The sequence below is a fragment of the Emiliania huxleyi genome (genome assembly GCF_000372725.1).
Source record: "Emiliania huxleyi CCMP1516 unplaced genomic scaffold EMIHUscaffold_571, whole genome shotgun sequence".
In the NCBI taxonomy this organism is placed as follows: Eukaryota; Haptophyta; order Isochrysidales; family Noelaerhabdaceae; genus Emiliania; species Emiliania huxleyi.
Window position 1 is genome coordinate 1 of NW_005197715.1, and position 23,221 is coordinate 23,221.

The 23,221-nt window shown below is 64.1% G+C and overlaps 8 protein-coding genes across 8 annotated transcripts; 6 read left to right on the forward strand and 2 right to left on the reverse strand.

Moving 5' to 3' along the window:
- Nucleotides 1-177: 177 nt before the first annotated feature.
- Nucleotides 178-2,321, forward strand: EMIHUDRAFT_459654 (hypothetical protein; the record flags this gene model as incomplete). Its single annotated transcript, XM_005764926.1, has 4 exons — nucleotides 178-420; nucleotides 1,378-1,654; nucleotides 1,995-2,127; nucleotides 2,195-2,321. 4 exons carry the CDS (start codon nucleotides 178-180, stop codon nucleotides 2,319-2,321), a joined length of 780 nt encoding a protein of 259 aa, XP_005764983.1.
- A 486-nt stretch (nucleotides 2,322-2,807) lies between these two features.
- On the reverse strand, nucleotides 2,808-3,727 carry EMIHUDRAFT_247358 (hypothetical protein; the record flags this gene model as incomplete). Its single annotated transcript, XM_005764927.1, has 2 exons — nucleotides 2,808-3,054; nucleotides 3,225-3,727. 2 exons carry the CDS (start codon nucleotides 3,725-3,727, stop codon nucleotides 2,808-2,810), a joined length of 750 nt encoding a protein of 249 aa, XP_005764984.1.
- Nucleotides 3,728-4,056: 329 nt separating this feature from the next.
- EMIHUDRAFT_120072 (hypothetical protein) lies at nucleotides 4,057-5,320 on the reverse strand (the record flags this gene model as incomplete). Its single annotated transcript, XM_005764928.1, has 2 exons — nucleotides 4,057-4,206; nucleotides 4,823-5,320. 2 exons carry the CDS (start codon nucleotides 5,318-5,320, stop codon nucleotides 4,057-4,059), a joined length of 648 nt encoding a protein of 215 aa, XP_005764985.1.
- Nucleotides 5,321-7,198: 1,878 nt separating this feature from the next.
- On the forward strand, nucleotides 7,199-9,269 carry EMIHUDRAFT_247361 (hypothetical protein; the record flags this gene model as incomplete). The annotated part of the gene is made up of 2 exons (XM_005764929.1): nucleotides 7,199-8,414; nucleotides 8,488-9,269. 2 exons carry the CDS (start codon nucleotides 7,199-7,201, stop codon nucleotides 9,267-9,269), a joined length of 1,998 nt encoding a protein of 665 aa, XP_005764986.1.
- An 885-nt stretch (nucleotides 9,270-10,154) lies between these two features.
- On the forward strand, nucleotides 10,155-11,479 carry EMIHUDRAFT_247362 (hypothetical protein; the record flags this gene model as incomplete). The annotated part of the gene is made up of 7 exons (XM_005764930.1): nucleotides 10,155-10,505; nucleotides 10,574-10,627; nucleotides 10,749-10,802; nucleotides 10,873-10,893; nucleotides 11,057-11,149; nucleotides 11,263-11,330; nucleotides 11,413-11,479. The coding sequence occupies 7 exons, from the start codon at nucleotides 10,155-10,157 to the stop codon at nucleotides 11,477-11,479; spliced, it is 708 nt and encodes a 235-aa protein (XP_005764987.1).
- Nucleotides 11,480-11,608: 129 nt separating this feature from the next.
- EMIHUDRAFT_459656 (hypothetical protein) lies at nucleotides 11,609-12,924 on the forward strand. Its single transcript, XM_005764931.1, has 3 exons — nucleotides 11,609-12,048; nucleotides 12,178-12,321; nucleotides 12,402-12,924. Exons 1-3 carry the CDS (start codon nucleotides 11,647-11,649, stop codon nucleotides 12,798-12,800), a joined length of 945 nt encoding a protein of 314 aa, XP_005764988.1. The 5' UTR covers nucleotides 11,609-11,646; the 3' UTR covers nucleotides 12,801-12,924.
- Nucleotides 12,925-13,118: 194 nt separating this feature from the next.
- EMIHUDRAFT_459657 (hypothetical protein) lies at nucleotides 13,119-14,338 on the forward strand (the record flags this gene model as incomplete). Its single annotated transcript, XM_005764932.1, has 5 exons — nucleotides 13,119-13,541; nucleotides 13,616-13,671; nucleotides 13,738-13,794; nucleotides 14,034-14,062; nucleotides 14,137-14,338. Coding segments are annotated over 5 exons (765 nt in total), but the record flags the coding sequence as incomplete, so codon positions are not given.
- A 6,036-nt stretch (nucleotides 14,339-20,374) lies between these two features.
- On the forward strand, nucleotides 20,375-20,794 carry EMIHUDRAFT_76669 (hypothetical protein; the record flags this gene model as incomplete). The annotated part of the gene is made up of 1 exon (XM_005764933.1): nucleotides 20,375-20,794. A coding segment is annotated over one exon (420 nt), but the record flags the coding sequence as incomplete, so codon positions are not given.
- Nucleotides 20,795-23,221: the final 2,427 nt, after the last annotated feature.

Consider the following 23,221-nt stretch of genomic DNA (forward strand, 5'->3'; position numbering starts at 1 on the left):
TCTATTGACGTGGTTTGGCCCGGAGGCACTTGCCTTCATGTCCAGAGGCCCGCCGTCGATGAGCTTCACACGGTGCCGTTTCCCGACGGTCAGAGAGCCTCCGATGGCTGCGTGGAGCTTTCTCCGAGGGCGCGAACACGCAAGTCGGTGGCAACGACACTGGCATGGTCCATCCCGATGAGCCCAGGCGAGATGACGGCCGAGGTCGGACAGGTCATCACCTTTGCGTGGAGTGGCTATCACAATGTGGTTATGTCACTCTCGAAGACAGACTTCGACAGCTGCGTGCTAGACGGGCAGCAGCTGGTGGCACCGTCAAGCGGAGGAAGGCTGTCCATCACAATGGATCAACCAGGCACGTTTTACTACATCTGCTCGGTGGGGTTCCACTGCATGGCCGGTCAAAAGATCGCGATCACCGTGGCAGGACCCCTATTGCCGTCGCCGCCGCCGCCGCCGCCGCCGCCCTCCATCGCAGCCATCGTGGCGGCGAGCCCATCGCACCAGACCCTCGAGGCCGCGCTCGTCGCCGCTGAGCTCGTCGGCGCACTCGACGGCGACGGCCCCTTCACCGTCTTCGCTCCGACGGACGCCGCCTTCAGCGCGCTGCCCGCCGGCACCCTCGACGCGTTGCTCGCCGACCCGTCCGGCGCGCTGACGAGCGTGCTCCTGTACCACGTCGTCTCGGGGCAGGGCGTGCTGTCGACACAGCTCACGAGCGGCGAGATCGAGACGGCCGCCGGCGAGATGGCGGTGGCTCGAGTCACGAGCTCGGGCGTCTTCATCAACGATGCACAGGTGACCGTCGCCGACATCATTGCGCGCAACGGCGTGGTCCATGTCATCGACAGGGTGCTCACGCCGCCGCCGTCGCCGCCGCCCTCCATCGCAGCCATCGTGGCGGCGAGCCCATCGCACCAGACCCTCGAGGCCGCGCTCGTCGCCGCTGAGCTCGTCGGCGCACTCGACGGCGACGGCCCCTTCACCGTCTTCGCTCCGACGGACGCCGCCTTCAGCGCGCTGCCCGCCGGCACCCTCGACGCGTTGCTCGCCGACCCGTCCGGCGCGCTGACGAGCGTGCTCCTGTACCACGTCGTCTCGGGGCAGGGCGTGCTGTCGACACAGCTCACGAGCGGCGAGATCGAGACGGCCGCCGGCGAGATGGCGGTGGCTCGAGTCACGAGCTCGGGCGTCTTCATCAACGATGCACAGGTGACCGTCGCCGACATCATTGCGCGCAACGGCGTGGTCCATGTCATCGACAGGGTGCTCACGCCGCCGCCGTCGCCGCCGCCTCCGCACGCGAAGGGTGGCCGATCGTTCCCCACCCCGGGCGTCGCCGGCGACCCGCATGTCCACTTTGCCCACGGCGGGCAGGCAGACTTGAGGGGCCGCGACGGCGCGATCTACTCCTTCTTCTCCGCGCCAGGCGTTGCGCTCAACGTCAAGACTGAGGACGCCACGTTCACGCCGCCTTGGTGGCCCAACACGACCATTGATGGATCCTACATCACCGAGGCGCACGTTATCGCACGGGTCGGTGGGGCAAAGCGCAAGTGGGCCAATGTCTCCTTCATCGCCTCACGGCTCACCGAGTACAACACCGGCCTCGACTTTATCACCGGCTCTTGCGGCGGCCATGCCTTTTTCTTTGGTCTCGGCACCACGCTGCGGCGCTGCGAGGAGCTCTCGATCAAGCCGCACTACTCGAGCGCGACATTCGAGGCCCTCACAACACCCTCTCCCCCCCCAACCGCCACCGCCACCACCACCACCTCCTCCTCCTTTTCTCATTTCAGGTGCGTGGCTGGACCTTCACCGTCGGGGCCAACACGGTGGGGTGGAGGATCTCGGGCCCAAAGCACCAGCTCGATATCAACATCCTCACGGCGGGCGACGCGGCAGCCCGCTCCCTCCCGCACGGCGTTCACCGGCAGCCCTGGCGCTGTGGTGCGACTAGACCAGCGTGGAAGCCTCACGGAACCTTCTTGTAGGCATCGTGGGCCAGTCCTTCTCTGCAACAACGCCGCGCAACGGCAAGCGCGACGCCTACCCGCCTCTGGGCAGCCACGCCGGCCGCTTCAAGACGAGCGCCATGGCCGAGGGCGCGATCGAAGGCGCGCAGCTGTGCGGATACAGGGTGGCGTAAAGTCTTGTGTCATCTGACTCGCGCTCCGTGCGTGTGCGCAGGCAGTGCGGCCATGTACGAAGTGGCATCGCCCTACGAGACCCACTTTGCGTTCTCGCGCTTCGAGGCCGATGAGGCGGCAGACCCCAGCAAGGAGCTGGAGGGGGAAGCCGACGCCTCCGCCTTTGTTTAAGCCTTTGAGGCCGCGATGGAAGAATGAGCAGCTCACCTGAGCACACTCGAGACTGCCTCTGGCGGCGTGCGGCGTGTGTGGTGTGGTGTGTATCGCGCGGGGGGGTCGTGTTCGGTGTTGCGCGTGTGCGAGCACCACAGAGAGGGGCGAACCATGAGCATGACCCGACACCCGTCTCGGCCAGCGCGATGATAAATAAAAAAACGGACACCTCTACTGTGAGATGGGTGAAAAGGAACAGGTCCCCGCCCGTGCGATCTTTGTGCAGGGTTCTTTGTGGGTGTGTGGTCGGCGACTAGCCGGGGTCGTCCTCCCGGTGGGGGACTAGCACTAGCCGTCTTCCACATGGTCCCTCGGGTCCCTGCTACTCTTAATGTCTTCGTACATCCTCCTGCTGATCTCCGCAAAGTCCTGCTCCCTCCCTCGTCTCGCCCTGCGCGTCTGCTCCGCCTCCCCGTCGTCTGCCCTGCGTCGTCTGGCGACGGGTCATCCATAGTCGGTTGAGGTCGCCGCCCTCCTCGTGCCTCTTCCCAACATTCCCTCGGCGGCCGATGCCGTCTGCTCCGACTCCCCCATCTCCGGGTCTGCCCTGCTCTCGCCTGCGCTAGTTTCTGTTTCGTCATCACCGATGTCCGTCCTCTTCTTTCTCCTCTTCTTGTATGCTTTGTACATTGCGTCGATTCCTTTTCTCGTGAGCACCACCCTGAAGCCCGCCCAGCAGCTGAACCGCTCCCTAAGTCGAAGGAGCATCATCAGTCTCACCCACTTCGCTCGCTGCCCACTGTCTCCGCTCCCTCCCGCTTGAGCTGCCATCGCGGCCCTCGTCTTCGTCCCACTGGCTGCTGGCCTGTCCGCACGTTACCTCCGTTATCCCTCCTCCTCCGCGACTCCCTCAAGGCCGACCGGGCCTCCTTCCACCCAGCGAAGAGCTTCCTCAGCCACTCGATGTGTTCCTCTCTCTTCATTATGCGCGCGGTAGCCTCATCGTTGAGCTGGATCCACCTCTGCACCGCTCCCGTCGCCGCCTCGGCCACGACTTGCAAGTTCCTCGTGACCCCGGCGCCAAGGTCCCTCCGGCTCTTCTCCGAGCGGTCATCTACCAGTGCTGGCAACACCCCCCCGACTGCGGGGGCTAGCGCATCGTACCCGTCCTCATCCAGCACCCTATAGCGTGAGCCCTTCAGCGCAGCGACATGCGCCATCCTCAGCGTCTTCAGCGTATCCTTGGAGTCGGGTGCCGCCTGTGCTACTTTGCTGATCGCCGTCCCCGTCTGCGCTCGCGCTACTCTGAGGAACCATCTGGCCTGCTCCCTATTCCCCAGGCAGGCGCTGCTAAGCAAGTGCGCCATTGTCGCTCTAGGCGGGTTCTCATCTTCCTCGGTCCATTGCTGCGCGGCTTTCCGCATAGCCGCACGATCGGACACAGCGGGTCCGCTTTAGTGCCGCCCTCCTCGCCTGCTAGCTGCCGCACCCGCGCAGCACCCGCGCTCCCATGACGGTCTTTGTCACCACGTTATGATCATCCACGTCGGCGAATTCAATCTCGCGCTCGCCGTGCTGATCCTTGATCCGCTGACGCTTGTCCCATTTGTGTCTCGTCGTTCCCCTGACCACATCGCTCCACAGCGGCCCAGTCACACCCCCGCCGTGTGCGACCCCGCCGTGAGCCCCTCGCCGAGCCGTGCCAAAGTGAAAGAAAAAATCATCTTCACGCCTTCTTTTTTTCTGTGATGCGTCAGACCGTCGCGGCCGTGGTGGGCTCCTTCCGGCTCACCTCTATCACTTCCCTTCGCCACGCAGCGAGCTCGGCGCGCAAGTCGAGCCGATCGTCTGTCGCGCCGGCGTGCCCCGCGCCCTCGACGTAGACGCACCGGCAGCGCGACACCTTGCAATCGAGAGGAACCCTGAAAAGGGTTGCTGGGTTCGATGTATCCGAGATGTAGCCGAGACAGGTCGAGACGCGGCCGAGAGAGGGTTCAGAAGGGTCGAGACAGGGTGGAGATGCGGCCGCGTGACTCAGACCTCGCGCTCGAAGCGTCGAGCCTCGTCCGCGGCAGGCACGCGGAGGTCGGCTGTCCCGGCCACGCACAGCACCGGGACCTGCAGCTCGGCCACCCGTCTGCCGGCGGCGAACGTGGGCTCCGCCCAGCCCTTGCGGTGCGAGGCCGTCGCCGGGGAGAGGGCGAGTCTTGCCGGCAGCGCGGTGACGACGCGCCAGGCGTACTTCGTCCGCGCCTCGCCGAGCAGAAGGGGCGACTTCTCTCCGGTGAGCAGCCGTCGGAAGGTGGATGCGACCTGCGCGGCGCCGAGCAGCTCGTGCGATTATAGCCGAGGTGCGGCCGAGGTGCGGCCGAGGTGCGGCCGAGGTGCGGCCGAGGTGCGGCCGAGGTGCGGCCGAGGTGTAGCCGAGGGAGGGAGACCTGCGCGGCGTCGAGCAGCTCGTACGAGCTCAGCGTGAGGACTAGCTGGAGCAGAGCCGGCCACGGGCCGCGGTTCGAGACCAAGACAGAGTCTCTCCAGGTCAGGATCCGGTAGCCGAGCTTGCGGTGCCAGCCGGTCGCGGGGGAGACGAGCAACAGGCCGGACAGCTCCTGCGGCACGTCGAGCGCGACGTCGATGGCGACCCCGGACCCCATCGACTCTCCCAGCAGGAAGAGCTCGCGACCCTCGCCGACCGACCGCACCTCTTGCGACACGAGCGCCACCAGGTCGGCGTGGCTCGAGCGGTCGCCGGCCGGCACGCAGAGGGCGCGCACCGCGTACTCTTGTGCGAGCGACGGGAACTGCATCCACGCGGTGATTCCAGAGCCGTCCGCTCCAGGCAGCACGAGCAGGAGCGGCAGGGTGCCTGCGTCTGGGCGGGGCTCGTCGAGGCCAAACTCGAGGCAAGGGTCGAACCAGAACGGCGCATCCGCGGTGGCTGCCATGCGAGCCGTCCGGGCGCGAGCCGGCGTCGGGCTGCCGTACGCCAACAGCGCACCAGCCTGAAGGAGCCACATCCGGCGTTGTCGAGGGGCTACCTGCCAGCACGTGTTGATGCACGAGAGCACGCGTGGCGTACGCGAGGCGTCCGGTTGTGCGTAGGAGACAGTCTACAGATTGGCGGTCGCAGAATTCTTTTATCGATCAACACTTTCGATAGACCGAAAGTAAGATCGTTCGGTGCAGAAACCCCGGCCATGCCCATGTAACGCAATTGTGCTCGACTTTTTTGATTTTTTGGTCGAGAAGTGTCTCCAAGTCTTCTGGACCCATCGATGGCCGTCGCCTCGACGCCGCTCGTCGCGGCACCATCGTGCCCGGCCTGGGCGAAGCATCGTCGCGGGCGCCAGCCGCAGTTCGACGGCAAGCCGTGCGAGCCTGCCGAGGAGGAGGACATGTGGCTGTGCCTGGCCGACGGCCGCGCGCGCAGCACCGCCGACCTGAAGCGCCTGGCGACAGCCGCTCGGGTGCGAGCGAAACGAGCAGGAGATGCAGCCGCCGCGAACACGCGCGATCGGCAGGCGCGCGACCAGCGCCGCCGGCAGCGTGAGCAGCACGACCGGCGCGCAGCGCCGGCGGTCGCCAAGACCGTGCGCCCACAACGCGGCCAGTGCGGCTGCCCGGCGCACGCGGTGTGCGGCATGTGCGTCGACCAGGGCAAGCTCGCCGCGGCCGAGCAGGCGGCCATCGACCTGGAGACGCGCTTCCACGCCTCGACGAACGTCGTCATGGACCTGGAGCGGCCCGAGGACGAGACGGCGGCGCTGCTGCAGCGCTGCGTGCACGTCCGTCCGACGAGACGAAGCGGCGGCTGCTGGGCGAGTGGAGCGACGAGCGCATGGCGCACGCGCTGCCGCTGCACGCATGCGCCTCGTGCGGCGTGCGGGACCCGTCGCTGACGTACACGCGGGTTGACGTGTCGGCGCTGCCGCGTACTGTGTCTGTGCGCGTAGCCGGCGGCGAAGACGAGACGCGGCACGTGTTTGAGCTCTCGCCCGAGCAGTGCGCTAAGTATCGAGGTCTTCAAAACAAAAAGGTGCGCCTTGCGTTTCCCAACGGCGCGAGCAACGACCGAGAAAAGGAGTTGCGGTGTTGATCGCCGCGGGAGCCCTCTTATATACTTCGGCTAAGCTCACGCCCCAAACGCTACCAGTTGCTCAGGCCAAGTCCAGACACACTAGAGGACTGCCTGAGCACACAGGGAGGGGCAGGTACTACTATTACTGTATATATTCACACCTTCCATGCTGTTTTCACACCGATCATAATATTGCAATAGAGAAGAATACGCGATCGCGCAGGTTTTTCTTTGCGAATCTTCTGTTCTCGGCATTCTTGGGTCCGGGTCGACCTTTTGTGTGAACGAGGTATTTCCTTCTCAATCACAAGGCTGTGAATGAAGGTCCGCCTCTCACACGTCTCAAAAACAAATATGTCCCACCATGCAGAGCGCATCTCTCTCTCTGTTGTGCGAGGCGTGAACCGCGCCATTCGCTCTCACCTGGCAACCCTGTCTGCACGTCTCGCGCGCGCGTGAACAGGGCTCCAGGCCCCGAATTACGTGCTGATTACGTGTGAGTGTTAGAGTTGTTTGGTATTGCTAAAAATCTCTCTCACGTCTCACGTCACACCCTCACCCACTGAGAGAGAGATTTTCACCCACTGTGATTTCGTGTTTGTTGGTTTTCGATCTCTCTCTCTCTCACACTGTCTGAGAGGGCGCTTCTTGTTTCTTATCAACCTATCTGTGAGCGGCGTTGCCTATGTGTGTCCCTAGCCCGGAAGATGAAACGAAGAATCCGGAACGATCCCCTCTCCTTGCCGTGTAAAGCGCCGCCGCCATTTAGTGGCGCTGCGCGGCGGGCGGCTCGCGCGCGGGCCGCCAAACCACGTATATGCCCGTGCCGGAAAGGCCGACAGTGGCCCGGCCGAGCAACCAGTACATTGCGCGCACTCGCAAGAGCGAGAATGTCAAACTCAACGTGAACACGCTCCCCTCGTCGTACGACTCCATTCAGTCGACACGTGAACTCGACAAGGTGTGCGCCCCGACTGACGTCGGGTGCGGCTTCTGGTGCTCGGGCATGCTCTTTTACCTCCTGATGGGCATGGTGCTGGCCGTGCCCGTCTACCTCGCGATCATTCTCGGCTCGGTCGCGGTGGCCCTCTGCACGCTGCTCTCGGCGCCCGCCTGCCTCGGCCTTGTGGTGTGGTTCCGCTCTCTCGAGCCCAAGGGCGACCCGTACTGGGCCTTCCTGCTGATGCTCCAGCGCACGAACTTGGCCCAGAAGCTGATGGCCCCTACTACCGCGCGCCAGGACTTTCCAGTCGACTGCATGCGCCCCAAACGCACGCTGCGCAAAGTGGACATCCCGTTCACTGGTGGTCTCTACGCGCCGGTGGAGAACGAAGAGGAGTTCATGCCTGAGAGCGGCGCTTTGTTCCCGGGGCTGAACTGGACGCCCGCCGACCTGCTCAGCGGGGCTCGCATCCTCTTCCTCCCCTTCGATGGCCGCTGGGGCACGCCCACTTCCTTTGAGCCGGGAGTGAACCCGGTCGCGTTTGCAATGAAACTGGTCGGCTCCGTTTACCCGACCATCGTGCAGGACTGGTCAGCGGAGGAGAAGCAGTCGGACGAGGGCCTCGCGCGCTTTTGCCGCGACGGGATCGGCGCGCACCGCGTCGAACGGGTGCCGGACGGCCACCCCGACGCGGAGTACGGCTACTTTGTGCTGCGCACCAATGCGCTCGCGGCGTACGAGACGCGGCCCGGTCTCGCCACGTACGGAGGCGACATCTACTTTGACAGCGAGTGGAAGGTGACGTGCATCGTGCGCGCCGAGCGAGACCCCGACGCCGAATGGTGGCGCCCGCCTGCGCTCAAGGTGTACCGCCCTGGCTCGGCCGCCTGGGTATATGCCAAGTTCTGCGCCCGCTCGTCGGTTCTGTCGCTCGTCACGATGATCGATCACCTCTACAACTGCCACTGGCACCAGGCCAACACTATCACGATCGCCACGCGCGAGCAGCTCTCCCCGACGCATCCGGTCCGCCGCTTCCTCGTCCCCTTCCAGTTCTTCACCATCTCCATCAATAAGCAAGCCGTCAGCGGTCTCCCCGCCACGCTGAGCTACCCCCGCACCCCGTCGCCGCCCCCTTCACCCGGTGCCGGCCGCGCCTATAGGCCTCGCCGCGTGGATGTCGACCGTGCCGCGCCTGTTTGCCTTCACAAGACAGGGCCTCGCCTCCGCCTACGCCGACGCGCCCGCCGCCGTCTCAAACGACGAGGACGAACGCTTTGGCGCGGGGGAGGTGCTCCGCCAGCGCGCCCAGACGCTCAACACGCCGTACCACGTCTACGCTTGCCGCTACTACGAGGCGGTCGAGGTCTTTGTGACGCAGTACCTCGACACGTTTTACCCGTCGGCCGAGGCGATGGAGGCGGACGCGGAACTCGCCGGCTTTCTCGAGCAGCTGGTGGCAATGAGGAACATGGAGGCGCGGCACGGCGCGACCGACAAGCTCGACCTGGCCGGCTTGTCCGCCGCCGAGAAGCGGCGCGTCGTGCTCAACGTGCTGAGCAGCTTCGTCTTCCACGTGACGATGCTGCACGAGCAGGTTGGTTCGGTGCAGGTCTACGTGCAGGACGTGTCGTGGGCCTCGTTCCACTGGAAGGAGGACGAGACCATCGGCACCAAGGAGGCGGCGTACGGCGGCGCGATTCTGATGGCCCTCACCTCGACCCCCATGCCAAAGCTCATGGTGACGCCCGGAGGGCCGAGAGACTGGACGTTCCTATTCCCCGCGGAGGGCGACACTCTCAAGGCGTTGCAAGGCGGGTTTGCTGACTTCCAGAGCAAGCTCGTCCGTCTCGCTAGCGATGTCGAAGAGCACAACAAGGTCCGTCCGCACGAAGCCGTGTTCACCGTGAACCCGCGCTACCTCGAGACCTCAGTGTCGGTATGACCGAGACCACCATTCGCGGGGACGGGCCGACGGCCCTCACGCCCCCGCGCGGATGCTTGCCCTGAGCATATTAGTCGTGGGCGCGTGTAATCTGAAGGTCGCTACGCGGAGCCACGCGACAAGCCAAGCGACGAGCTCCGGGGAGGCGGCCCCCCCCAGAGGCGACGAGCCACGATTTTAGGGATTAGTTGAAGTTGTGTGCGCGTTCGGCGACGTACGTACAAATGAATTCGGACACACACCGCGAGGAGCGAGGGCGCCCTCAGGCCTCGAGCCTCAGGCGCGGGCACACGGACACGACACAAGGTGACATGCACATGCGCAGACGGGCCGGCAGATGCACCGAGATGCTTGGGAGACGGATATGGGTGAAAGTGATGCCCGGCGGAGGGAGAGAGGGATAAATAAATAAATAAAACGGGCACGCCAAACGAGGGGTGGGAGAAGGACAGGGTCCCCACCTGCACGAGCAGGATCTTGTAAGGACGATCAGGGACACAGGGGAACGGGAGCGGGGAGCGCATCGCGACACGGAGGGGGGCTGGGCAGGGTTCACCCACACGACAGGGTCCCAGGGATTCCTCTCTCGTATAGGACAGGTTGCACCCGGCGGCACGGGGGCAGGCGCGGGCCTCCTACTGGTTGCGCTCTCCTAGCTCTCCTGCTCCTGACAAGGGACAGCGACAGGCTCGCAGCACGGTGGACTCCCTATTCCACTGGCGATCTCTCTCGACTAGCGACCTTGAGAGAGGGACGACGAGATCCGGTGTGTTCTTTTATGTTATGTGCCAGTCCGAGCCAGTCTTCTCGTAACTGAATTCTTTTATGTTAGTGCGAGTGCGTCCGAATCCCTGCCCAAGTTCGCCTCGAAGCAGCGCGGTTTGCATGGCGCACTCGTCAGCAAAGAGCCTTCTTGCCCTCGCCGCCCGGCGCTCGCCTGAGGAGCGGCTGCTGCCGGGTAGAGAGCGATCCGACACCTGGCCCACCGAGGCTGGCGACGGCGCCGGAGTATTTGCTGTGCGGATGGAGCGGCTGCTTCCATCGGCGCATGGAGTGTTTGTGGAAGTCGCACCGACGTCCACGGTGGGCGAGCTCAAGGTGCAGTACCTCGCTGCGCTGGCGCGCGAGACGGGTGGGCGTGGCACCTCAGCCGACGTCGAGGCAGGACGTATACTCGCTCTTGCAGACTCGTTGGAGCTCCGGCTGATACTCGACGGCGCCGAGCTCCGCGACGAGGTGACGCGCTGCACGGGCCGCGGACCGCGCAGACCTCTCCGCAATTCAGTGCCTCTTCTTGCCATCAGGCGCTGCCGCTGCCCACTGCCGGCGTCGGCCCTGGAGACTGCGTCATTGTCTTGGTGCGGCGGCGGCGGCGCTGCCTCTTCGCCGCAGCGGAGCGGCTCTGTAGATGGTGGCCGCTGCTGCTGTCGCTCGGCCTCGCCGCCGGTGCGATCGCCACGCTCGCACGCGCTCTCGCAGGCCGCGCATGCGGCGCCTCCTTGCTCGGTCTCGCTGTCGCCGGCGTGGCGGCGCGTGCTGCACGATTGAGAGGGGAGGGCGCGGGCTGCGGCGTCTGGCGAGCCGCGCCCGGAGTCTGCACTAGGCGCTGCTGCCGTACGGGCTGGTTCTCTCGGGCATGACCAACGACGAGTGCGGCCGTCGCCTCTTTTGGCCGCTGCGGATGCCTCGCCCGCTCGCCACCCGCGCGTGCGCAGCCATGCTGGCGCCCTTGCAGCGGGAGGACGGGCCTTGCGCAGCGGCCACGACGGCGCCTCTGTCCCTGGTAGGCGGCCTCCTTGCTCGCTTGCGCGCTGCTGTCTGCCCGGCTGTGGAGCGAGGACGGCGTCGCTTGCAAGCGCCTCGCCCCCGACGCGTACTACGTCTCCTTCGCGGCACACCGCCTGATAGCTGCCCAGCTACCTTGCCATGCGCGCCCCCAGCTGCCCGCCTCTTGAGCCGTCCCACCCGAAGCTTCCGTCCTCCCCCCGGCCAGGTCTGGCTGCTCCTCTCGCTCGCCAATGCGCCGTGGGGTTTGCTGCTGCTGCTGCCGTGTCTACTCGCGTGCAGGCTACCCGCCTGCAGGCCCAGGCAGCCTCCTCGCCTCTCATCTTAGAGAGCTCAGCCCGCTCCCTCCCACTTGCAGGTCGCCGCTCGCCTTTGAGATTGTGGCTCACCTGTCGGGGGCCAACGGCGGCTCGATGCAGCGGTGATCAGATCACCATCGAAACCGCGGTCTTTATTTTTGTCGCAAACACAGAGCACTTGCAAAGAAAGAAGGAACACGAGGGCCGTGCCGTTTTTCTTTTAGTCGCACGTACACCTCCCCCGCCCGGGAGGTCCACACACCCACGCCAAATTGCCCAGCAACCACAGAAGGATGACCTGCGCCGATCTTGCAGTCGATGACCTCATCCGCCAGCGCGCGGAGCGGCACGAGGCTGCGGAGCGGGTGACGTGCGCCTCAATCATGCAGCGCCTCGATGCGGCGGGCCACGAGCGGGAGCTGCTCCTCCGGCGGCTCCACGACGCAGAGGGCGAGCTATCCCGACTCGGGACCGCGCAGCGCGAGGCGGCGGCTCTTGCGGAGGCCCGAGGTGCCGCGCTCGACCGCTGCCGCGAGAAGATGTCGAAGCTCGCCCGCGCCAACCTCGAGCTGGAGCACCGGGCGCAGGCCGCTGCCAAGAGAGAGGCGGACGCGGCTCGCTGCGTCGAGGAGGCTGCGAGCGGCCACATGGCCCAGGCCACCGCCGCGTCGCGAAGAGAGCGCTCACTCGACCAGGTGTGCGACCCGCCGTCCCTGCAGCCCTTGGTCCATGCGCATCACCGTCCCTGCAGCCCTTGGTCCATGCAGCCCTTGGTCCATGCGCATCACGCGGCTGCCTCTCACCGCCTCGTGTGCACGCCGCAGCGTTGGCGCGAGGCGAGGGGCAAGCAGCTGGCCGCCGAGGAGGCGGAGAAGGCGGCACAGGCTCGACTCGAGGAGGCGTGCCAGCTCGGCCAGCGCGAGAGCAACAGGGCCTCTCGGGCAGAGGCGGAGGCCGGCAGGCTGCAGGCGGGGTCGGCGAGGGCGAGCCGACGCTCCCTCGCGAGGCAACTGTCCTGACACCCCCCGTGCCTCTGTCCCTCCTCCAGGCCGCCCTCGGCGAGCTGCAAGCCTCGCATCGCGAGCTGAAGGCGTCGCACCGCTCGTTGCAGGACGAGCACCGCGAGTTGCAGGACGAGCATCGCTCGCTGCAGGACGAGCACCGCTCGCTGGAGGACGAGCATCGCTCGCTGCGCGAGCGGGAGGAGGCGGAGGAGGCGCGCCGTGCCGACGAGGATGCCAGGGAGCGCGACCGCCGAGAGCCACAGCTGGCGCGGGAGCGCGAGGAGCGCGAGGGGCTCCAGGCGAGGCTCGAGGCGCTCGAGCTTGAGATCGCCGCAAGAGACGAGGCGGCGCGCCGGCAGGCAGAGGCCGCCGCCGCGCTGGCGGCTGTCATCGACGAGCGCGACGACCGGATCAGGGCGCTGGAGGGTCGAGGCGTCAGCTAATGCGTTAACGCGACATAATATTTATCCTAAAGGGAACCCCACCACAAGATTTTGCCGCTCTCCTGTGTGTCGCTGATCGGGTTGTGAGATGAGAGAGAGATTTTTAGCAATACCAAACAACTCTAACACTCACACGTCATGTTTTGAGAGAGAGATTTTTAGCAATACCAAACAACTCTAACTTTGTCATGTTTTGTGAGATGTGACGTCTGACGTGTGACGAGGGGTGAGGGGCCACGGTTTATTGTATCGAGCGATTTCTCTTTACCGCGTCCTGCCGCCGACCTCCTGGTTGGCGCGGCCCTGTTTACAAACTTCATGCCTGTCGTTGACTCAGCCTTAGCCGCCGTGCTGTCTCCATTCTTCAGCGGCGGATCAAAGCACCTCGGCAGCGGCGGAATCATCCGGATGGCCGGCGGCGTCACTATCACTCCTGCGCTGCTGCAAGTACTCTTTGGAACGATCGGAGAGGTGCTGCCGATGCGGCTGGAGCACGCGCTTGTGACTGCGCTCGATGTAAAGCTGGGAACGCAGGAGGTGATTCTAGAGGAACTCCACCTCCTCCTCGCGCCGCACGACCCGCCCGGCCTCGCAGCGACCCGCGACGATGTCGACCGGGCCATCCGGCGGCTCATCGAACTCGTGGGCCCGGTCAATGGCACGAGCGACGACCCGCCACCGCCACCGCCAGGTCTCGGCGATGGTCGAGAGCTGGTCGTGCAAAAGGCGCGTCGCACGCCAGTGCTGCGCGCTGCGGATGGCTTGCACCGTCCCGCCCGCCTCTGCCGGGCTGAGCGCTGCCCGCCCGGCCGCAGGAGGAGGCGTCGTCGAGCAGCAGCGGCAGCGTCGCTCGTTGGATCGGACCGCTCATGCACGCACACGCCGCCCGCCGCCTCGCTCCCGCGTCAGGCGTGAGCACCCGCCGCTTGCTCCGCAGGCGGTGCCTCAACATGACCTCCGGACTGCTGCTGCCGCGGATACACGTCCGCAAGCTGTGCGCCCGCGCCCGCGCCCGCGCGCGGTGGGGCATGGGCGGGGCGGGGGTGCTGGGGTCGAGAGATGCCGCGCCGTCCCTCCGCCGCCGCGACACCGCCCTCCCCTTCCCCTGCCTCGGCTCTCGCTCTCGCCGGAGCGAGACGTCTGTCTAGCCGCGCGTGGTCTGTCTAGCCGCGCGTGGTCTGTCTAGTCGTGCGTGGACGCCGCCTGAGGCGCGCCGGTCCGTGCGCGGCGCAGGTACATGCATCACGTCCACTTGCAGAGCGGCGCGCCCACCCCGCCCCTCCCTCCGACTCGCGCCGCGCCGCCCTCACCGCCCGCCCCCGCCCGGGGTGTGCAGGCGTGCCGCAGCGCCCCTTCGCCATCGAGACCTCGCTCGCCGAGATTGTGCTGATGTGGCTGTGCATGGCCTTCCCGGGCGCGGGCGCGCCCGGGGACCAGCAGATGGAGACGGTGGCGCCGCCTCGGCCGTGGCACAACGGCTCGCCCGACAAGGCCAAGGCGAAGAAGCTCGCGCAAAAGGAGAGCACAAAGGAGAGCGCGAAAGAGGGCAAGGAGTCCGCCCTGGTCGTGGCCGCCGGCGCGTCGCACGAGGCGTAGCGAGCGGACAGGGGAGGGGCGGGCACAGCAGCGCATAGGAATGTGCGGCGTCGGCACGCAACACCCCCCTGGCGAAACACACACACACACACACGTGTGTGTGTTATAGACGAGTTGGTTGGCCATTGGCGCGGACAGGTGTTTTGTTTCTTTTTTACTCTTCTCGTGAGTGAGTGCGGGCATGCACCAGCAGTGAGGAGATGACGGCAGAGCCACGGGTAACACAGCGCAGGCAAAACGCCGCGGGGCGCACACTTGTGCGCCCGCTTTTTGTCTCCCGGTTTTGCGGCCGCGACCGCGCGACCCGGCGCCGGCCTCGACCAGCCGTACGTCAGTAGGCAGTAGCGCGCACGTTCACCGCGCTCCGTCTCGGACCCGAGCTGGCGCTACCAGCACTTTGCGGCCAGACCAGTGTGAGCGAAAGCGTCTCCAGTCAGAAGTAGTGAATAATCAGATGTGGTATCGACACACAGACAACACGCGAACGGCTTCTACACCTGACAGGCAGCGATGGGCGACCGGCGCCTACCGATTATCTGTCGCCCGGTTGTCGGTGCGACGGTTCGAGGTGTAGCGGTTGGATGTGTAGCGAAAGGAGAAGCCCGCTCGCTTCTTCTGCGCTTGCGGCGGAGGCCCCTCGACGTACTTGGTGCCGTAGGAGGGATCGTCGGGGTTGACATAGGCGAGGTGGTGCTCCTTGCCATCCACCATGATACTCTTCCCGATCTCGGGCTTGCTTGAGCCGCACCCCATCGTCAGGCTCGACACACAGGCGTCTTTGTGCACAAGCTCGGAAGCTGCGAGCCGCCGGTCGAGCCCTCGGAATTACCGCGTGACATTTTGTCGCTCGCTTTACTTTTTGTCTTGCCAGAGAAGACGTGCAATATCTGCGGGTGCCATGGCTTGTCGTCGGCGCTCGGGCGCGACGACCCCGACCCGGGGCGTCTGCCCTTGGCCTTGCGCTTTTTGGGCTCGTGCGATTCCGACTCTGTTCGCGGCTGCACCTTGACACCCCCCCCCCACAACAAATCGGTGTTTGCCCTTAAATAGTGCGATTTCCCACCGAGGTCAAGCGAAAAATCGTTCACAAAAATGTCAGCAGTCCTCCTCCGGGAATGTACGTAAGTAAGAGCCACATACACACAACGTCAACTCGTACAGAGCCGCGCTCTCGAGGCGAGACGAGGTGGCCTCCATCCGAGCCGCGCGCGACGACAACATCTACTACACCTTGCGCGGCGGCAAAATCTCTGAGTTCTACCCCAAGGGCGTCAGCCTCCCCACTTCTGAGTCTCTTCCAACACCGGAGTCAGTCATCGATGGCACTTGCAAATCAGGAAGCCCGTACGCGCGGGCGCTTGCTGCCATCGAGACTATCTGGAACTGGTTCGATCTGCAGAAGGAGTGGCGCGCCCTTGACGACTACACAGCAGCCAACTGGCAGCCCGGCGACACCAAGATACGTTACCGCGAGTCCATCCGCTACGTCTCAACTTCGCAGCCTTACGCGGGGCGGTGGCTCGACACCAAACTTGACGGCAGCAACGCCACAACCATTCCAGACGACATATTCATCGGCGAACTTCAGCGCCGAAACGGTCTTCACCTCTCGCAGTGCCGCTCGACTGTCACGCGGGCACTCGAACTTGGGGACACAGTCGGTGGCGCAAAGGACTACCATGGCGACTGGTTCCTCAACAACGCCGCCCGGCGGCGCCCACACGACGGCGTACTTCGCGCCTGGTACGATTGTGTCGCCGCCGTCTCCATCTCCCGGCCCGTTATGGGAGATGCCGAAAAACCTGAGCTCACCAAGCAGTTCAACGAGGGCTACAAAACCGACCTGGCTGAGCCGGGCGCGGCTCCCGGGGGCAAAGACGAGATCAGTGAGGTCAAACTTTGGACCCCCCTCCGGGGTGGCTTGCCCGTTGGAGTCGGCCGCGCCGACACCGGAGGCAACCCCGGCTCCGTTGGAGACAAGTTCGCCTTCGGCAACACCGAAGAGCGCGCCCGCCTTGCAAACATGGGCTGCAAGCAACGCGGGTTCCGTGGTCAACGGGCGTTCGACCACACCACCGGCCAAGGCTACGTCAAGTCACAGCGTGGCCACTACCATGATGGGATCTTCACCAAACGCAACAAGTTCAACCTGCTTCTCCACGAGACATTCGGCGGCGGCTTCTCGCCGCCAGCAGTTGCAAAGATCAACCGCCTTGCGCGCAAGGCTCAACGCTCGGGCGTTGACCGCACCGCGTACCCTCCCCACTCCCGCCTCTCATTTGTGTCACACCACGCGGAACGCATCTCCATCGCTTCGGTGAAGGGGGTAAACCGTGCCATCCTCGATCGCCGTGCAAAGCTCGCTTCCGAGCTCTCACGCCGCGCGTAGGGCCCTTAGGGGCCTAGAGAACACAACCCCCCTCTCTCTTTTCTCCCAGTAAGCTAAAAGTACGTACACACACACATACATTGAGTACATTGAAAATCGAACTATCATCCAAAACTCGACGCGGCCAACTCCAAGCCCAAATCTGGCCAGAGGAGAGCCCCATTCCTACCAACCGTCGGCTTTCGCCGCTTCCGTTTCCTTGAGCACCCTCCCGTGGCTCCGAGGTCGGAAGAGTGTCGGGTTGCCCCGCCCGCCTAGCCTGCTCACCATGTATGGCGCCCCGGCTTCCAGCTGTCCAACGAGATCATCAAGCTGGCGCCGCGTGCAGCGGAAGTTGGCCAGGTAGGTCGAATCGTCTCCCTTCAGCACGTAGTTCCAGATCGTGCTGCAGCTCCAGCCGCCCTCAGTCCGGTGGATCTGGCGGCGGGGCGGAGGTGGAGGTCGAGTCTCCGACTCCAGCTGCACCGCTGCGAGCACCAGAGCGCCCGACAGCCGGCTCGTGCAGGGCCAGTGTCCGCCCTCGCGGCTGTGTCGAGGCAGCTCGACTCCCGAGGCGCGGCCTTTCAGGATGCCACGTGCGCCGACCGTCATCGCCACGCGCGAGAGCATGTGTCCAATGTGCAACGCGGCGGCGCGACAGTCACGGGACCGATGAAGCCAAACACAAGCCACAAAACTCGCTCTTGCAGAGCAGGTTTTTACCGATTTGACACAAAAAATACTACACCGTCCGCGGCGGCTACCTGACTGAGTTCTACCCCAAGAGCGTCCCGCTCCCCGAGCCCGAGTCCCTTCCAGCTACCGACGCGATTCTCAATGGCACTTGCAAATCCACGTACCCGCGGCCGCGGGCGCTCGCTGCCATCAAGAATCACAAGGACTGGTACGCGCACCAGGAGCTCGTCAAGGCGCGGGATGTGCACGTCAAGAACAACCCGTCCCTCGGAGACAGCGCCGTCAACAACCGCGAAGCCGCGCGCTTCGTCTCCGCCTCAACGCCTTTCGCCGGCAAGGCCTTCGATGTCCGTGTCGACGGTACGTACGCCGGCCCACCGCCCGCGCATTGAGGCCGCGTTGACCCGCCCGGTCCCGTCGAGCAACGGCAGCACCCACGCTTCAAACCAGTTGCTCTCGATTGCCGACATCAGGCGGAGCTCGGCTTCGGTCTTTCCGTGGAGCATGGCAGCCGTCAGCGCGGTCACGCCGTCGTTGTTTGCTAGGCTGACTTCTGCGCCGCGCTTGAGCAGCATGTCCATCACCTGCACGTGGCCCCTCTGGGCGGCTTCAAGCAGTGCGGTGGTGCCGTTGCTGTCTTGCAGGTCGACCTGCGCGCCCCTTAAGAAGCAGGTCGGCCACACTCTCTTGGCCGTTGGCGGCCGCAAGCATCAGCTGATCAGCAGCGTGCGGCTGCTAGCTCCGCTTGTCTCGTAGGTCGCGTCGGCCTTGCCGCCGCCGCTGAACCACGTCCGAATTGGAATCAGCAAGCCTTCATGCGCCGCCGACACCACGTTCTCTGGAATCGGCGGCGGGCTCACTGTGGGCGCGGTGCGGAGGCGCATCGGCGGGGGGCGCGTCTCGGCATGACTCGGAGCGCGCAAAAAGGCCTCCTCTTTTGCGGACGCGCTTCCTTTTCTTTTTTTATTTTAACTTCCGTTTTTCCGTCGTCAAATGGAAATGCTCTTCCCAGCTTCCGTCCCATCCATCATGTCTTCCTCCTCTCGCTCGCGCTCGCCCACGCACCTTGTTTCTTTGATTTGATGACTCCCCTTCCTGTGCAGTAGCGGATGTTGTGCAGCTGTGCAGTAGTAGCGAATGCCGATGCTGTACAAGAAGGTCCCCAGTAGCGTCACGCACAGATCTCATCTCAACCACTTGGAGTGCAGTCGGCAGCCTCACATCCAGGGACGGGGACTAAGAAGCGCACCCAGCGAGCCAGATGATCGGGATGCATCGGGTTACGGAGGAGGGTATCCGGCGAACCAGTTTACACCAGTTTAGACCACTTTTTGAACACGAACCAGATTGGTCCTGTTTACGATAACCGGGGTTTAAACCTGGTATGGGGCTAATGCCCCCCCCCCCCCCCCGGCAGCGCGCACCTCCCCCGCCCCAGCTCCCCTGCTCTGTGACGAGAGAGACGCGGATCTCAGCGGCACGCGCAAGCGTCAGCGGCCTTGCTTCTTCTCGCGCTGGTCGATTTTGTGGAAGTGCATGGCAATCTTGACCGTCTCGAGGGTCCACGCGGCTGCTGATGCACTTCGACGACGGGCATGGACGAGATTATCACGCTGCCCGACGACACCGTGCGCCTGACCGGCGAGGCTGTTGTTGCGCGGTGCAAGTGTGCCAGGTGTGGCTGTCCGGCCCGCGAGGCAGAGGATGGCGGCTGCACGCTGCCGCTTCCGCAGCCAGCGCGGCCGCGGCGGCGGAGCAGCGCGAGGGGTAGGGGCGCCCTAAACCGGGTCTAAACCTGGTATGGCTTATGGGGTCCCCCACCCAGGCCGAGCCCTGTTTAGACCCAGCTTATCGTAAACAGGACTATCTGGTGCTCGTGTTCAGCCGTGGTCTAAACATGGTCTAAACATGGTCTAAACTGGTTCGCCGGATACCCTCATTTACGGGCTAGAGAGCCCTAGCCCTGGGGGGTGCGCGTTCGCAGGGAAAGGGCCGCCGTAAAGTAAACAATTTTCTCCGCGCGAGGGCTCCGCGCTTTGGGTTTCCCCTAGCAGCAGAGGAACGCCCCCTCTACTCGGAGCTAGTAAACACCAGACATGGAGAAAGAAAGAAAGAAAACAGACAACTCAAACGAGGGATGGGGGAGGAGGACATGGTCCCCACGAGATGCGGGCTGCGAAGCAGGTCTTTGCCAGATGGTACTGTCCGGTGTCAGCAGATGCAGACTCCTCCTCCGGGAATGTACGTAAGAGCTACATACACTGACAAAGAGGGGAACACAGAGGGGGCAACACAGAACAAAGGCTCTCTGACAGAATCATCGCTGGAGGGTACTTGAGTTCACCCAGTGCGAGCCAGTACGCAGTTTTTCTTTTGCGGGTGCACCCTCGGTGGCGACATTTGGCAGGGCTGGTGCAACTGCCACCAAGTCGTGAGCCCACCAACAGCGCCACACACATACATCAGGCTCACCACGAGCGCAGGCGAGATTTTTTTCTTGCAACCCAAGCGCCGGCGGCCTGGCCCAGGTGTCGCCCTTCATGTCGATGGACGAGCTCCGCCGCGAGGCGCGGCGGCTCGAGCACACCCTCGACGCCGAGTTGATGCAGCTGGGCCGATCAGACCTCTCCGATCCCGGCGCGAGCAGTGGTGGCGTCGAGGCGCGCACCCGTGACGTCCAGGCACGGCCACTCTCTGTCCGAGGAAGCATGTGGCGCCGCGCTGACGCTTTTCGTCTCGTGTCCGCAGGCATCACTGACACGGCTGCAGGAGGTCAACGACGCGATGAGCCGGGCGGCTAGCGCAGCGCCGTCGGGTCGAGCAGCGACGACGCTGCACACGCTGCAGCGGTGCGTGGCGACGCAGCGGCTCTCGTGTGGAGCGGCGGGTCCAGGCGATTTCCATTCGCTGCCCTAGGCACCGCGAGATCCTGCACGATTTTCTCGAGGAGTTCTCAAAGACCAAGGCCAACCTGCGCATGGCCGACGAGCGCCAGCAGCTTCTCACCTCGGTGCGCGAGGACATCGTCGAGCACCGCTCGGCGAGTCGCGCCACCGACGCGCTGCTGCGCGAGCGCAATGCCGTGCACGCCACCGATCGCGCGCTCGACGGCTTGCTCGAGCACGCCGCCGAGACCAAGGCTGCGCTCAGCCTCCAGCGAGGCATCTTTGGCGGCGTCGGCTCAAAGCTGCAGCAGCTCTCTGCCGTGGCGCCGCAGATCAACGCGCTGCTCGGGCGGATAAGCAGAAAGCGGTCGCGCGACAAGACCATCCTCGGGGTGGTCATGGGCTGCTGCCTCTCTCTGCTCGTGCTGTACAAGCTGCAGATTGGCTAGTCGTGACGTGTGGGGGCTGGGATGCGAGGCGCAGCTCGGGCCTCGGGCTCGGCCGCGAGGCGCCCAAGCTCCGGGTCGGTCTCGCGCCAGGCGTGAAAAGGTGTGTTATAATCGCAGGCTGTCACCAGTGTGCTTCTCAGTCTAAAGGTAAGTGAGTGTGTGTCACGATCGCGCACTTCGCGTCTCCAGAGACGTTCCCCCGCCGGGCGCCGCGCGCGCCCCGTGTGTATTGTGTATACCTCGAGGTATATATATTGCGAGATCCGAGAAGGTGTCCAACACGCGAGAGACTCTTGTGTGGCGCCTGTGTCGAGTGCGCTGCGGCACGATTTTTTTGTCCGGCGCCTTTTTCACGAAAATTTATGCACGTGATCTACATCGGTGACCGGCGCAGCGGCACGCGGCGTAGGTCTATAGCACAGCCCGCTAGCCCGCCTGGCACGCGACCAGAGCAGAAGGTCTGGACGATACAGTGCGCTCAACGTATGGCTCATCGGCAGCAGTTGCCCTGCTGCTAGTGGTGTGCTTGCCAGCTGCGTCGCCGTCGTAATTCTTCTCAGCCGTTCGATGGCAACCTTCATGTATCAAGAGAAAGCGTCGCAAGAGGGAACTGCTGCCGTTTCAGCCTGCTCGCTAAGACTGCGAGCGAGTGAGCATGGGTGTAGACTCTCGTCTAACGTGAGTCGTGTCTATCCCAGCGTACCACGCAGTCGCACTCGACACCGCCGTGCTCGTTCCACACGTACCGGTGCTGCGGCTGCTTGTGCAGCAGCTCCCCTGCCGCAACCGAGCGCGGGGTCGGAACCCCTCGGCAGCATTGAGAGGATTCGGGCGGCGAACCTGTCCAGCTCACGTTGGCGCGCGGCCGCCGCAGCGCTTCCGCCAACTTAGCGTCGGTCAACGGCGGCGCACCTAGTTCGGACGATGGCCGTGGGCAGCAGTGGCGAGAGGCAGACCATAGCGCAGCTCCGTCGCGGGCTCCGTGCCTACGGGTGGGAGGTTGCGTGAGGCCGCATGCGGCGTAGAAAGGGAAATATTCTCTTCTGCGCGCCAATCTCCAACGACCGACGAGCCCTTTCGGTGGCTCCACGACTGACAGCTTACCCACCTACGGGTAAGGCAACAAGGCAAACAGGTGAGAAGCTGTTCAGATAGAGATACGCTCCAAGCATAAGGTCGCTGAGTGGCCCATTCACCGCTCGGCCGGGTTGCGTACAATGCACCATCGCGGCAGCCCAGGCGCATAAAGCCTGCACGCGACTCAAAAACTCAGGGATGGAGCAAGCATAGCAACGGCAAGAGAGGAGAGGCTGCGCACCACCGCTGACCAACAAATGGTTCTACGCGCCGGCGCCACTCTGGCTCGAGGTCAGGTGCGAGGTGCCATGGAGGGCCTAGTGGTGAAACCGAAAAGAGAGATGTCACTGTGCTTCGTTTGGGCGAGGCGACATATGGTTCGACTCGCCCATTCCGCCGCAGCACGTGTTTCCTCTAAATGACGCACGGGCCGTATAAGTTGTTGTGGCTGTGCTGGCCCAAAACCTGAACGCTGCGTGACAGAAGTGTAAAACTTAGGGAAGACTACAGTGTCGGTGAACCTTCTTTTCTAGACCGCTAGGATTGAGAGCAGCCTCGCTCTCAATCCTAGAAGTCGAAGGATTGTGAGCAGCACTCCTCGCAATCGTAGCATCTCTGTGCGATTGTGAGCACCCACGCTCGCAATCCTACGTCTTCTAGGACTAAGAGCAGCTCCGCTCACAAGGTGACTGCTGACGCTTACGACTACTACCAGCGCGCTCACAATCCGAGCAAACTCTAGGGTTGCGAGCAGCTTAGCTCACAATCCTAGCAACATGCCTCCGATTGCGAGCAGGAGCGCTCGCAATCCTAGAACTTTCGCCGATTGCGAGCGACACCGCCCACAGTCCTACGACTTCTAGGATTGCGAGCGGGTCCCCTCGCAATCGGTGCGATCACTGTTTGGATTGTGAGGAGACCCTCCCGGCGCGCTCACTCACAAGCGCTCGCGGCTGGAGCGATTGGGAGCGCCCCCTGTGCAAATGCTAGCAATCCTTGGATCTTGGGTACGATTGTGAGCGCCGCCGCTCATAGTCCTACAAGATGTAGGATTGCGAGCGCTACTGCTCGCAATCGGAGGCATGTTGCTCGGATTGTGAGCAAAGCTGCTCGCAATCCTAGGCTTTGCTCGGATTGCGAGCGCGCTGGTAGTAGTCGTAGGCGTCACCAGTCACCTTGGGAGCGGAGCTGCTCTTAGTCCTAGAAGATGTAGGATTGCGAGCGTGGGTGCTAGCAATCGTACAGAGATGCTACGATTGCGAGGAATGCTGCTCACAATCCTTCGACTTATAGGATTGAGAGCGAGGCTGCTCTCAATCCTAGCGGTCTAGAAAAGAAGGTTCACCTACA